General features: G+C 34.4%; 1 protein-coding gene across 4 annotated transcripts in view; it reads left to right on the forward strand.

The window, feature by feature from the left end:
- The window catches only part of LOC117107730 (RNA polymerase II-associated protein 1-like), a 31,815-nt gene extending 16,537 nt beyond the window's left edge, over nt 1–15,278 (forward strand). For 3 of the 4 annotated variants that reach the window (XM_033249479.1, XM_033249481.1, XM_033249482.1), the window contains exons 25-28: nt 268–400; nt 519–684; nt 1,334–1,576; nt 2,017–4,788. In XM_033249479.1, the coding sequence (XP_033105370.1) occupies nt 268–400; nt 519–684; nt 1,334–1,576; nt 2,017–2,136 (662 nt within the window). In that variant the 3' untranslated portion in view covers nt 2,137–4,788. Of the gene's footprint in view, nt 1–267; nt 401–518; nt 685–1,333; nt 1,577–2,016; nt 4,789–14,756 lie in introns of those variants that run through there. The other variant, XM_033249480.1, reaches the window with a different exon arrangement.
- The last annotated feature ends 277 nt before the right edge of the window (nt 15,279–15,555 follow it).

Raw genomic sequence — 15,555 nt, forward strand, 5'->3', positions numbered from 1 at the left:
CGTAAATGTATGAAGCTCGTTCGCCATCACATCATGACCACATATAAGCACATCATGATTATATATGGCCACATTTTTTTGTCAAATAAAATGTTATAGTCTGAAAATTTTATTTTCTGACAGGAAATAATAATTGGATCATTAGAAACAAACCAAATCGATTCAAATATAATTTAATATTGGATTCATGTAAATTTTTTTGATGATATTTCCACATGGTATTATAGTTAGCCAGTCATCTGATGTCTTTTTTCTTTATATATACAGGTAATGATCTATTCTTTGAAGACCAGGTGAGGTCATACCTGACTCAATTGATGAGAATGTACACTAGTCCCTCCTGGGAGCAACAATTAGACTTTAATATTCCAATACCTGGTGTAGCTTCATTTCCAGACTTGTAAGTGAATCTTAAAGAATTGGTAATTTACCATTTATTGATAATAACTCTGCAGATAATTACTATGTACTAATAATACTCTGCTGCTAATCTTATGGTTTTCTATGCTTACCATTAGGTATATTTCAATGCTGACCCAATTTGCAGCCGTGTCATTTGGGGACCATCTTTTTGGTCATGCCATTCTCCTACCCCTGCAACAGCGGTTTAGCTCACAACTAAGGAGAGCTGTTTGGAGTGAGCATGCAGGGGTGTTAAGGTCTCTATCCATTCCTGTCAGCAAGGTAAACCAACATATTTTTCTATTCCTAACATTTTATTCTGATTTCAATGGCAGATTCAAGAAATAAGGATGCCCTGGCCCCAATAATCCATTTTACATTTGTAGGCTCCATATTAAATCTTATGTATATAGCACGTTTAGATGGCTGGAAAATGCATACTCTGACATACCTCCCCAGTCTCCTGCCCTTGAATCCACCTATAGATTTTGATCAGAGTTTTTTAACCAACAAATTTTGAACAATTAAGTTTTTCTAAATTAAAATGGTTTTTGATTTAAAAGAAAAATTTTAATCTTGCCTCAAATTTTATCTTTGTATACAAAAGGCAATCAATTCTACTTTAAACAAAGTTCACACTTGTTTGCACACCGGACAAATACAATTTATTTTATTGTTATAGTGCATAGGAAAAATGCTTTAAATTTCTATAAGTGGAGTTGAATAGGTTAATGGTTACATTGTTTGCAATCCCAAGGTTCTGGGTTCAATTCCTGCCATGGTAACCAGATTTATACTCATGACCAATAGTAACTCCATTCCTTAAACCTCATGATGAGACTTGTATAGTATTTTGTGTGTATATTTTGTTTGAATTGCATTCAAATGAATGATTGGTTTCAGTAATCTCAATGTTTTTTTTTTCTTGCAGTTCTTGATACCTCTAGAGGGTTTCCTCCACCCTATAGAAACAAACCAAGAACTTCTGAGCATGTATTTGTCAGGCCTATCAACTGGAATAGTGAAACAGACATGGTGTCCTGTACTTTACCTCATTGCTACTCACCACCTTGCTAATTATGTGTTCAACGACTACAAGGGAAATGATAACAAAGAAGTTGTCACCAATTTTAAGAAAAAAATTATTCATCGTGTTATGAATATGAAAGACCAGGTAAGAAATATAATGAAATATAATATAATTATGTATATTTTTAAAATATTTACTGGGATGAATTAACAATTTCCAATGCTTATGTCCTGTGGAAGTAATGGAATCCCAATGGAAATACATTTCTTCAAAACCTTTTTGGGCTATTCTTTGCTTTCAGAGTTTCAAATTGGGTTTGTTTTTCCCTTGTATTGTCTTCATTGTTTTTGTATTTTCTGATTGCTAAATATATTCAAATCAAACATTCAAATCAATCATCCATTCCAACACTGTATTTTTTATTTTTACCTTGTTACAGCCTTTACTGTACTAGTTAGTGTGTTTTTAAATTGTTTACATGTATGTATTATATATTTCTTTTGTAAAGTTTTTTTTTTACAATTATATATTTATTTAATGTCAGTAAATTACTTTGCTCATGACGTTGATGTTTTATTTTTAAGACTTTACAGAATCATATTCTACTCTACAAGTGTGTTAACAAGATGTCACCTCTTGGATTTGACATTTATGCTGAGCTGCCATTACCGAGGTCACAACTTCTTCAGACACTTCAGAGGTAGCAGTTGAATCCTACATCGAAGAAGTAGCTTGTAGGCTGAAGGTGTGTCCCTATATGTTTTTCCACCTTGGTTTATTTATAATATATAGAGTTTAAGGTATGTTTCTACTGATAATTATGATAGAAATGGTGTGCTTATCATTGATTGATGATGGGCTAACCATGGAAAGGAACACATCGCAACTGTATTTTGATTTCATTTGGAACATAGGTTAACAATCGCTTACCAAAATAAAGACTGCATTGCAATTGCATTTCGATACGTCATGGAACATTGCTTAAAGTGATCGGATTACCAAGATAAAGACTGTCTCAACTTTTTTCAATATCGCAAGGAATGTTAGTTTTAAATCGGATTTCCAAGATAAGGACTGCGTCGTAACTGCATTTTGATTCCATGTGAAACAGTTTCTGGTGGTTGATACTCTACATACATGATGTCATCGTTGCTCAGAATGTTATTTGGAAAGTTCAAATTGACTTTTAAAGCTTTATTGCACCAAATTTTAGCACGACGAGCAAGAAGCAACAATTTATTCTCGCTTCAGTCCTTTTCTACCATTTCACAAGCACTTGTCATAGCCGTAACCTGATTAAGTTGACAGATGAAATTTGCTACAGAGAACAGTTTTTAGCATTCAAGGTACTGTATTGATTCTGTGCCAAAAAGCCATTCTTTAAATATGCCAAGAACAACAGTTTTTTAGTGGGCTCCTTTTCTTCTGCCGCAAAAAGCCATGTTTAAAAAAAAATGGTTCTTAAGAATGGTTATACATTTTCTGTAGAAACAAACAATTGTTTACCTGTGTGTTGACATAAGGAAGAACGATAATATCATTTTGAATGAGAAGTATATAGTTTGCAACCTCCCAGTACCTTCAAGATGCAAACTCACAGCTCGCATGGCTGCACATTGTTACTCACTGCTTGCCTGCTATTCGTAGCTATGTATTCCACACTTAATGCACTCTTTTGGCCGCCATCAATGACAATGTTAAAAGAAGCATTCAGCATGGCTTCAGGTAACTTGTTCCCTGCAAAGTTTTCATTAGATAGTTGCTTCAATTCAATTCATGTCAATGTTTGTTCAGCTACAAAGGACAGTAGTAGTAACAAATGTAGCATTCAAAAGCTTTTTTTTTTTTGTTATGTGTCATTTTGATTTAAACATGGTCACGAGAGATTTTTTTTAATGGCCTACTGAAGAATAAGATTGGGTATAGCAGTGTTGAGAAGCTCTATGGAGCTTGAGCAATGTTTGTGGATATTTGGAGCAGTGAGGAGAGAAGAGTGGTTTTAATAGCGTAATGGAGCTCTATAATTAATATTATATTATATTAATATAATAAGGAATTTTCTTAACTAATGTATTCCATTCTAAAATTTTCCCATTAGTTAGTGCTATGTCTATACAGATCACATTTAAGTTGATGAAACAACAATATCTGGTCTCCATTACATCATAGTACAGATATGTGGTTAAAGAGATATAGTCAAGAGAAATTTATTGGCTCAAAGAGGAAATTTGTTGTTGCCAAAGCTCATAATATTAAAATATCATATTCAGACATGAAATTGAAGCATCAAAAGCTTAAAGGATCCACTAACCGATCCAACTATTTACTGAACCAAACCAACTGCCTTTATATTACCACTGTAGTTATTGCTCAGTGTTGCAACCAGGCTGTAAGTGTCTTTTGTAGGCATCACTTTTCAATCATCTAGTCTTTCTTTGTCTCAGCTCAAGTGGTATTAACTTCTGTAGCTCTACCAATTCTGAATGAGTGTATTGTATCATATATGATCTAGTCTTGTCATGTAGTGCAGTTTTTTTGGGAACATGGCTTAGGGATTGCTTTTAAGAATCACAGTGGCTATGTTTATGACAAGCCGCGGTAAGGGCCGATTTCCTCGTAAATTTTGCGTAAAATTGTGTTATATTACCAACATATACATACACATGGCAATTACATTTCTCTGCGCCTAATCTTCTTGAGATTAGCGTAATTTTGACGCAAAGTCAACAGAAGAGTATTACAATGCTTGGTTGAAAGTCTTTTAGGAGCTCTTTTATTCGCGCATGTATTTGCCCTTTTCTACTATTTCTTATATTCACTTGTATATTTGAAGTGTACCCTCAGGCTCCATTGAGCCACAAAAAATCTTAAACCTTAAACGAGTAATAGGATATTTATTATAAAACACTTGCTTAGATATTACTTTAGTAAACACAGTGTCCACTTCAATGTTCCAAGCCTTGGCCATTTACTTCTACTGTTATCAATATTGGTTTCATTTAGCATTTATGGCATACATGGTCATTACATCACATTCACTATCATCTTATTGATCACTTGTCTCCTTAGTGTTCGCTTTAGGTATTCCACCTGCCTTGTACTGATATACCATTTTAATGTGTCCTTTGAAACCAGAAATTGTTTGGTTTATTCAATTTACTACCACAACAAAAACATCCTACACTTGCTGCTGGCCTAGGGAATTTGGATTGGCTTTACTCCTTAAAAAATTGTCTTTTTGTCTTTCCACTTGTCCTGGGTGAGTAGAAAACATTAAATGAAGTTATTCTGGTATATATTTTGGAATATAATTTACATTAACAATCTTCTCTTTTCTACATTAGGATGTGCACTGAGTTTTAAGTACAAATGCAAGTTGAGTATGAATGTCACTCCAAAAATTGACAAGGCTGTTATATTCTACATTTCGCTTTTGTTTAAGCATCATCAGGAATAATACATAATGCAACAAAAAGACAAACTATATACAGTATACAAGTTACCAGAAATCTTCAGTTCAGTTCAGTTTCTCTTTATTGTCATGTAAAAGTTCACATGAAATTCTCTTTCCAAGGTTAAGAAGCAGTACACCATATACACAATATAAATAGATAAAAGGTGCTAAAATAAAGATACAATTCATTAGTTAATATAGAAAAATATAAAATATGTACGATACATAAGCATAGAATCTAACTACTGTATATACACTTATAGATTGCAGCTATCTCATATAACTTGCATTGTTCAATCGGATTGCAGAAGGGAGAAATGAGTTGTTATGACGAGAGGTTTTCTTTAATGAGGGAATAATGCGACCTGATTTACTGAAGTTGATATATTTACTTAGAGGGTGTGTGTTGTCATCTAATATACACTTAAATTTCCTGCTAATAATTTCAAAATAAATATTTTCCATTTCTGTGACATCCAAACCAATTATCTTACTAGCTAACTTGGTGATCTTATGTAATTTACCAGCATTTGTCTTTGTTAGGCTATTGTACCATATGATACAGCAGAATGACATAATCGACTGTATCATGGCCTGGTGAAAAAGAAACAATGTATCACGGCCGACATTAAAACATCTCAGTTTCCTTAAGAAGTAGAGTCTGGTTAGCTTTTTTATACAATTTTTCAGTGTTAGTTGACCAAGACAATTTATCATCAATCCATACTCCTAAGTATTAATATTCACTAGTAGTACAAACATCAGTGTTATTTATATTTAAAGGTGATTTTTGTGTACTATATTTCCTGAAATCAAATACAATTTCCTTTGTTTTACTTACATTAATAATCAAGGAATATGCATTAACACTCCAGCATCGGCAAGTACACACAACTTGACACATGAACAAAGGAACACAACACCAAACTGTGTGTAATTGTCGATTATTACTTAAATGACTAAACAGACTAGGGATCAGCAACTTACCTTATCAAGTATGCTCCCCATGTAAACATCATTCTACCGATAAAACTACATTATAATCAAAGTACAATATCTGAAAGCAACAATGTCTAGATCTAAATAATACATGGTTGTCAACTTGTAGAGGGAATGAATTTTACCAGATACCCGCAAAACCACACGGGTGGCACTAATCGCCTGTTCCATTTAATGGTGGATCAGGGGGTGGTGGAGGGAAACTTTTCCTCAACTTGAGTTACACATCCACCCGAACTACAAATGAGGCAAATGTCCAATCAGAGTATGTATTAATTTGGGAAAGTATATTGTCCCAGTATAGTGTCCCAGATTATGGACCTCTCGTTGCAGGAACTTACACTTTCGCCCCTTTAGTTGAAATCCGATCTTCATTCGCTCCAATACCATCTGCAACCTAGTACCTAATGACATGTTCTTGTAGAATGCAGGAAAATGCTAAAATGTCATCTAAATAGATTACCAATTAAGATAAATTTAAATCTGCAAAGATTAATTCCATTACTCTTTGGAAAGTGCTTGGACTATTGACCAACCCTTGTGGCATCCGTAGAAACTCGAAAAGTTTTCATGGAACTCTGATGCTATCTTTTCCTGAGAATCATTATCCATAGTGATCTGGAAATAACTATTAGCTAGATCTAAGGATGAAAAGTATTGGGCTCCACCGAAGCTCTCATTTCTGGGTAGTGGGAATGAATCATGGATTGTTTTGGCATTTAATTGCGTGTAGTCGATGCACAGACGCATAGAGCAGTCTTTCTTTTGGATTGGTTCACTGAAAGCCACTGAGATGTTGTCACCATAAGCAGCATCATATTCAGTACAGAACCTCAGAAGGTTTACTAGCATTTTCTCATTCAGGGAGCTTACAAAGCGTTTTAAATATGTAGCTACTGCATTCTCATTGACAGACATTTGATCAGGAAATTGCAATATCGAAATCGCATTTTTAGTAGTTGGCCGCAAGTCTTGGTTCATTTTTATAAGGAAATTCCTTATGGAAAAATTATCTAAGAACCGGGCGCAAGGCCTCGGCAATAAACATGGGTTTTTGCACGATTTCTTTGTGGCCCTCCGCTATGATACATGCAATGTTTTTCTTAGTTATTATTTTAAAGCAATCATATAACTTAATAGTGTATCATCTGGGAAGAACTCAAGTGCCACCTGTCAATCCAATTCTGGAATAAAATCTAAATTTAGTATTTATTTTTAAGGCAATCATATAACTTAATAGTTTATCATCTAGGAAGAACTCAAGTGCCACCTGTCAATCCAATTCTGGAATAAGAGCTAAAAATTCACTGCAGTGTAAGTTTATAAAAACAATATGCTGTCTGTTCATTAATTTAAATGCTTAATTGAAATTTCATAGATGCCATTATAGCCTAATTAAATCCACTTAATCCTAGGAAAACTTCCATCCACGAAGCAATGTTTTGTACGCTTGCGTCGTTGGTGGTGCATTAGGCTAAATCTATAGCTCCTCTACTCTACACTCCACCTAACAAAGATTTATTATAACTTTAAATAAATCTGTTTCTCAACGGGTAACAATACTACTACTAATCTCTGTGCTGCCCAACGAATATGATATATGCTCTATAATTAAGTGTTGCAAAGCTTAACTACTACATTATGCACTGTACACGAATCATAAGGATTCGTGTCAGACTGATTTTTAAAGTTAAATTAAACATCAATTAGTGAAACTAGCCCTATTTCCTCGTAGCCATGCGATTTTTGAATCACGCATTTTCTTTTGCCTTGCTCTGATGTTTTTGCAGAGTATTTGCAATCGCAAATTTGTATACTTTGATATCTTTTGCTTGATATTATGACAGGCAGGTAGGCTAAAACAAAGGATATGTCATAAAAACTTCTTGAAAAAAAATCAGTAATTCAAGGAATAAAATACATCAATCCAAGAAACTTCTTGCAAGAAATAAAACAACAAATTTTCTCATTACAATGACGTGGCTATTGGATGTAGTCACTTCCACTTGCACAAACATTGCATGAAACCCATTTTGATGGGAGTTGTAGCTTACATACACCCATTGTGAAGGGGGCAGTTCAAGAAGCTGATTCAAGTAACTTAGCCATGACAAACTTTCTCATTGCAATGGTGTGGACATGCCCAAGTATATCTGGTGAGATTTTTCTGATCAATGCTAAGGCATTCTGTAATATACAATAAGTATTAAAGATCTTTTGCTTGATATTATGACATGCAGGTGAGCTAAAACAAAGAATATGTCATAAAAACTTCCTGAAAAGAATTCCCCATTAACAAGCTTCTTCTTTTTTTTTTTCTGTTTTTTAATTGAACTATCGCGCACCAGATACCATCCTGATATTTCTCAGTTCCAGGCTGTTGTGCATTTTCTTGACTATAATTTTGTTAAATGGTGTTAACGAAATTATAACAAATTTGCCACTGAAAGAAGATTTCAGTGGTGAATATTCATTAAGTTCAAAGGATTAGATCAAACTTCAGATTTGGCAAAACTTAGGCCAAGTTGAGGTCAAAGGTAAAATTTTAAAATTTTAGAAACTTTCAAGGTCGTTGGACAAGATATTTAAGCGAGTCTTAAATTAAATGTAATGGGCGGTTGTGATGATATTAAGGGCAAATTCAAATTACAAAGATATTTAAGCGAGTCTTAAATTAAATGTAATGGGCGGTTGTGATGATATTAAGGGCAAATTGAAATTACAAAGGTGAGAGGTATAGGATTCTTCAGTAGTGTATATCAGAACCGAAGAGGTTCTCCTAACATTCTTGCGTTAGTTGGGAGGTTAGAAGAAATGTAATCTCATATACTAAGTAATTGTTCCTGTATTTCTAAAACTGATGTAGTGGAAAGTACCACTCCTGTCTGGATTATCTTCCATTCCTTACCAATTTGTATTCCCTTGAACATACTACTGAAAGGCTGAATGAAGGCCTGTACATATTTCTCTTTGCTTAGTTTACTAAGGGCTTTACTAGATGTTGACTGGACATCAAATCAAACCACTGTTCATACAAAACTCCCTGCACTGACAGCATGACTTAATAGATTTAGTGCATACGATACTTTCTTTTTCTCAAAATGTGGTTTTAGTAGCGAGGGACATAGATTTGGGGCAGTTGTAGTGAAGTGTTGATAGTATCAAAACTGCAATGCAAACCATTTGTTGCCTTGCGTTCAAAAGCTATTGACTGGTCTTCCATTTAACATATTTGATATTGTTTTCTCTTGCTTTTGTTTCTTCATCATGACAATTGACATATTGTATTTCTCTTTCAGTCAGTCATCCTTTAGCTATTGCATAGTCTTAACGCTTTGATGGGTTGCACGTGCCATCCATGAGCAACATAACATTCCCAGGAGTAGAACTCATTCACATCTTCATCCTTCTTATATATAGGGGCAGCGCAGGGTGTTTTCCTTGTTTAATGTTTAGAAGTCTTTCTTTGATTCCATCAAGGTGTGGTTTAAGTGAACACAGTAGGGGTATGTCAATGATTTGATAATGATGTGTGGTGCTAAAGCTAATCAGCTTGTATTCCTAAACTTAAGTAAATATCGTCTTGTTTCTTTGACTCCTTAACCAAGTGGAATCAATATTTTTGATCATCTAGTGACTTACATGGACAACCATTTTCAGATAACATTTATTTCGATAATAATGCCAAACAGATACAATTATAACAGTACAAACAAAAATGACAAAAAAATGGGAAAAAAACATTATTAATATTGGGTCCTAGCTAGAAGTAGGTACTTGTCTCGCTGGGACATCCATTCTTCGAACCACTCAATACGCTCCTCCATCTTTTTCCTCTCAATAGTGGCAAAATGCCTATCACAAGGCCTCTTATAGGCAGACATGCTGAGCTTCACTGATGTGAACTGCTGCATACAACGATAGAGCTGTAAAAGCTTAAGATCTCCTAAATCCTCCGCAGTAAGCAGTCGGAGTCCTATGTGCGTCGTATGAGTTCCTCTTTAAGGAGGGTCATCCTCTGGTGGATTTAGCAGTAAGTCGCGCACTTCCCGTGCAATCTCAATTTGTAACGAACCAACTAAATATGCAAATTTCGTGGCATCGACAGTTGTTCCCCTTGTAGAGTAAGGTTTATATAAAAGATTATATACAAATTCAATATTGCGGTTTAAATACAAATAGTAGAAATGCTACATAGTCTACAATGACTGTAGGGACTATGATTATTTCATCGTGTCGGAAGTGGCTTTGTGGCTTCTGAATTTCAGACCCGTCATTATTTGATGATAACAACAGCACCTGAGCTTGTCGATCCATGATCACCAAGTTTAAGCATGATTTTCGTTGCTTTTTTTGCCACTACTGTTGCTACTACAGTACCTTGGCCTTGGTCTGACCACCAACTCCCATGCAATACTTTTGGTCTTGTTGTTTTGGAAGTCTCTCCTCTTGCTTTCAATCAGGTTAATTTTCTCTTGATTCAGCATTAGTAGATGGGTCTTCTCCTCAGTGGACCAGTTGATTTTTTTTTTTTTTTAGGGTTGGACCTAAGATGCATGAATCTGAAAACATTTTGGATGGCAGGGCAAATGTAGACGTTTGAAATTATATACAGTAGGCCAGGCAATTAATTATTGTTTGGTGTAGAGCTATACACTGTTTGATAGAGCAAAAATCTAGCATCATTTGATACATAATATGCTGTATACATTATTACTAGTACAAGTAAAATTGTCTACGTTTTGTGATGTGATTGCCATTGGGCCCATTTGTCGTTTCCTCACATTTTTCTCCATCAATCCTTTGTAGTCATAGACTGCTCAGTCGACATTGTATTTGCACATATGGCCATACCTCATTGAGTAATTCATAGTACTCTGCAGGTAGGAGAATGGTTTCCTTGGAGCGCAGAATCTGCCCTGCTATCTGCCCTGCTGCTAGCATATAACTATGTCCTTGCACTGAGAAAACATACAACAGCAATCAGACACAAGTTTATCCTTTAAAAGATGCACTTCTTAAACATAAGTTTCCTTTCGGTGAAGCAACAGTCACTGTCTTGGGGGATCAAGTATGATACAATCTACAGTATGTCTAATTGTATTCTCAATGAAGATATCCTTTGGTGTTATCTGCCCCTCTGGACCTTTGTTTTTTTACCAAGTTAATGAAAATCACAACGGCAAAGTCTTAACCATTCCTCAAGATTAAGGCTTTCATAGAATCTTCTCCTACAACACATTTAGTGCGCATAGTGACTCCAACTACTGTACAACAACACTCCATGAAAAGTTGCTGCTAACTGTTAACTTAATTTCTACTGCACCAGCCTGGGAAAACCTGAGAATGATGAGATCTTCTTTACATAGAAACCAAGAAACAAGGCAGGAATTTTTATTTGCTTCATTCAAAATACTTGTCTAGAATATAGGCACCGGAACCTTGCTCGGTGTTTAAGTCGCTTAAAAGTCACGAGTTTAGGTTTTAAAACTGCAATTTATATCTTGAATGCGTGTATCCATCCATCTACATCTTGTATGGTAAATGGCATGTATTGTTTCCTATCATGATTGTGTAAACTGTAATTATTCGGTGGGAATTTTTTTATTTTTGCGATTTAAATATATTGCTTTGACAAACAAAATGGCATCATGAACAACATTTTTGTAACAGTATTTCCACATAGTTTGTTACCCCTGTTTCAGCAAACAGGGGCATTTAACAGGACTCTTTGTAGAATATACTCCAGGATGCTGTCTGCTAAATTTAAAATGATGGTATTGTATTTCCTTATATCTGCTAGAGGTCTAATATGTGGCATCAGGAACTCTGGCTAATCATATTGTTGGACAAATACATTTCAGTCTTCATCACCTACAAGCCTTGGGATGTTGACCCCTGATGTAGAGTTTGTGTCCACATCATTGCTCACAAAACACCGTATATACCACTTTTTCTGTAGCCTAAACTCCTAGTCAGGTGAGGATTTGGGTAAATCCTCATGCTGGCCACGTAGGCAGCACCAACATAAACGCCATTGTGCTGAAGGCATTATTTTGTATTTTACTATATATTTATATACTTTGTATGTGTATTTTAAGACATCCTGTAATGGGTGATACCACTGTTGGATGTAGTTGAAATAAAATTAAAATTAATATAGGGAATATATCACTGTCCTACTTGTAGGTGAAAATAGCTTTCACAAGAGAAACATACACACATGATGCTTTACACAAACTAAATCTAAATATGAGCATTAAGGAGTGGCTTTAGGTTGTGAGGAACACTGACTGGGATTGAACCCAGAACCCTGGGATTGGAAGGCAAGCATCTTAACCACCAAGCTATTCAACCCTACTCCAATCCTGAAAACTTAAATGTAATAAATTAGAATTTAGAAGTTTGATTTATTTTAATAAATGTGTAAGTTGTATTGATTTAAAACTTGGCTATGTTGTCCCTTTAATCCTGATAATGAGAGTTAATTTAGGTATGTTTTTTTTTTCTTGTGTATTTGTATTGTGAAAGGGATTATCACTTAGTGGTTAATTGGCCTATGAGCCTAAATGAATAAAATACAATAAAAAATAAAGAAAAATGTATTCTTTTTTAAAAAGCATGACAAGAAACATTCTTGAATTATTTGGCCCTAAACATACTGGTGCTGGATCACATACAGTGGCTATTGACTTTATACAGTTTGTTAGAAATAAATTAAACAAACAAACAAGCACTTATAGACACAATGTTAATGCTCAAAAAAAAACCCAAAAAGAACCTGTAAATTAGTAGAAATACACATTGATTCTGTAGTTCTGTAGTAACTTTAAATTAAGAAAATATTTAAATTATTTTGCAAAGACCTTTACCATGTGTTGTTCTTTTTTATTTTTATTCCAAACTTCATTGTACAGTCATCTGTATGGGTATTTTAAAATCCCTCAATTAAAGATATTTTTCTCAAAATTTTTACATTTTTTAAGATAAAATATCTGTTTTTTATAGATTTGTGACGCCTTGTTTGCAAGTGGTATTCTGTTTTTTTACAAGCTTTGATCTTTCCCCTAAAGTGGGTTACATGAGGATCAAAAGGGAATGATTGAGCGCATCATCTTGAATGGCTAACGTCTGGTATCTATACCGCCTCTAAAAATTTACCTTTCAGGGAGTACAGAAAATTTACTGAGTCCCTGGAATCTTAAGCAGTTTAGACAAGCAGCCGACATTGAGACGGGCACCTGGTTTAACCTCCGTCACCTCGTGCCTTAGGCTTAGTGTTGCTTGCATCTCATGATCGCTGCTTAATCTACATTGATATTAGTTCAGTTTTTCAGATATTAGTTTTATATCCTGATAGTTGAAATTCATTTAAATTTGCTGTATTGGAAGTAATTGAAGAAATTTATCATGATAGAATTGACTGCATATTGACCTGGAATCGATGCTGTTCATCTTCATAAATTTAATAACTATTCCTCGTTTATATTTCCTATCAAGCTCTTCTATTGGATCATTGCGCTATATAAATGAAGTAAATTTTAAAAATAAATTAAGTTAAGTGTGTATTTAATTTGATACTTACCTTTATTCAATTTCGGCTTTTGATTATTCAAAAATTGATTGAAAATTTACAGAATGAACAGGAATACTTAAAAGTATATAAGAACAATTAACAAATGGCCACGATTATCAAAAGCAAATATCTATCACTTTGAAGACTTCTTTTAAGTGAACAGAATAAAAAAAAATAATAAAATAAATATATAAATATGAATGGTTCACTTAGAATATTTGTTGTAATTATAGTAAAAAGACTAAAATACAAATGAGGATGGAAAATGATTGAAAATGGAAGGCTGATATAATGTGAAGCAAAATGCACAGCAAGTATTTGAAAAGCCTCCCAAACTCAAGATTGAGAATCAAAACTGCAACTGCAAGTGCTCCCACTCTGACTGGAAAACTAATATAATGAGAATGAAAGACCAATGCAATGAAATGGATGACTGATGGATTCACAATGAGAATGGAAGACATTAAAAGAATGAGAATTATTAACATATGAAAGTCAGTCTTAGACATATGATGCTCATATGTCTAAGACAATGCTACCCATATGTTTTCTCTGAAAAGGCTAGTAAATTTTGCACTTCCCCATCCCTATGAAAGTTTTGCTTTTTGAAAACTATCAAACTATTATTTACATTGTGTACATATCTACTTCAAACATCTAAACTGCAATGCCTCCCTCTGTTGGTGAAATTTCAACACTATTGTACCTCCACCTGCACAAAGTTTCTGCATGGAGTTATAATTATAATGCCATGGATACTTGGTTCAAATCTCCTGCAATGTCATGTACTCTCTCAAGCAACAAAAAAATCTACCTTGTCCAAATTCAGATACATAAAGATTATTTTATCTTGCTTTGCATTTTTTTGCTACTCTTACCTTTTTCAGCTGGCTATGCACCTTGTACATCAAAAGATATTAAGGAAGTTCATTTTTCCTGACTTCCCAACTTGGGATCCCTAAAAATGAAGAACTTCAAATATATAATTTATTGTTTTTTATTTTTTTTAATTTTGTCATATGAACAAGCCATAACATTCATCCTTTTGCATGAAAGAAATTTTTTTTAAATCATTTGTCTTCTGAAGCCCTTGTTAATCCAATGTTGATTACCTGTTGAGAATAGGATCTATTAATATAGTTGTCCGGCCGTCCTTCGGTTTTTAAAAATAATCCAGTATTGCTCATTGTAGTCTATTTCAAGACGGCAGACTACAGAGATGATGTAACATGCTCTTGATAGTGGTCACGTTGCCTTGTTATGATCCTTCACCTCACGATGACCTTTTTTTGCAGAAGAACTACTGGTGGATCTCTACCCTCTAGGTGGCGGTGGGCTCGTTGACTGGACTGCATCCTTCACCGTAGCATGACCTCCACTACAAGTGGAACAGGATGGATCTATTTCATAAGTCATTTCTAACTTCTAATATCCTTTGTTATGCCGATTTTAGCGGTTTCATGTGAATGAAAACTATCTTTGTGATCCCTGCATATGGGTTTATAACTCTTTTGTAAAAAAAACATGTTATTTAATACATCACTAAACTGTGAAATAACATCTGAATTACATTAATTGTATTGCTTACAAAAAAACATGAAATTTGAAGTTAAACTGTCTGTAGAAAAACTATTCCAATTCAATTCTTGATTTGCCTTGTTATTTCTGTGTTGGATTGCTTGATATTATCACGTTTGAGGTTCTTCAAATTATTATGCAAGCTCAGAGCATTGCAGATGCTGATTTAAAATGGAAAATGGAAGATCTTTCGCAAACGATACGATTTATTTGTGCTCTCATTGAGGATAGAGGGTGCACACACACAAAGTGATGTTATACTTAAACAAAGCCTGTCTCTTATACACATCTCTTTCTCTTCCGCGCCGACGGTCTCGCCTAAATCAACACATGCGGAATACTGCAGAACAGAGTTATAGATTTCCGATATATTATTTGTCCTAAATGTGTAGTGCACCATATGTGAAAAATTTGATTTATTAAAGATGGTGCTGTTCTGGAACATATTGAGTGATCAGTGCAGATTTACTACATTAATTGTACTGAGAAACTAATACTTTGGCTCGTGTTCAAATG

The sequence above is a fragment of the Anneissia japonica genome, unplaced genomic scaffold, assembly GCF_011630105.1.
Source record: "Anneissia japonica isolate Jap-2015-1 unplaced genomic scaffold, ASM1163010v1 scaffold287871_len1641731_cov197, whole genome shotgun sequence".
Classification (NCBI taxonomy): Eukaryota; Metazoa; Echinodermata; class Crinoidea; order Comatulida; family Comatulidae; genus Anneissia; species Anneissia japonica.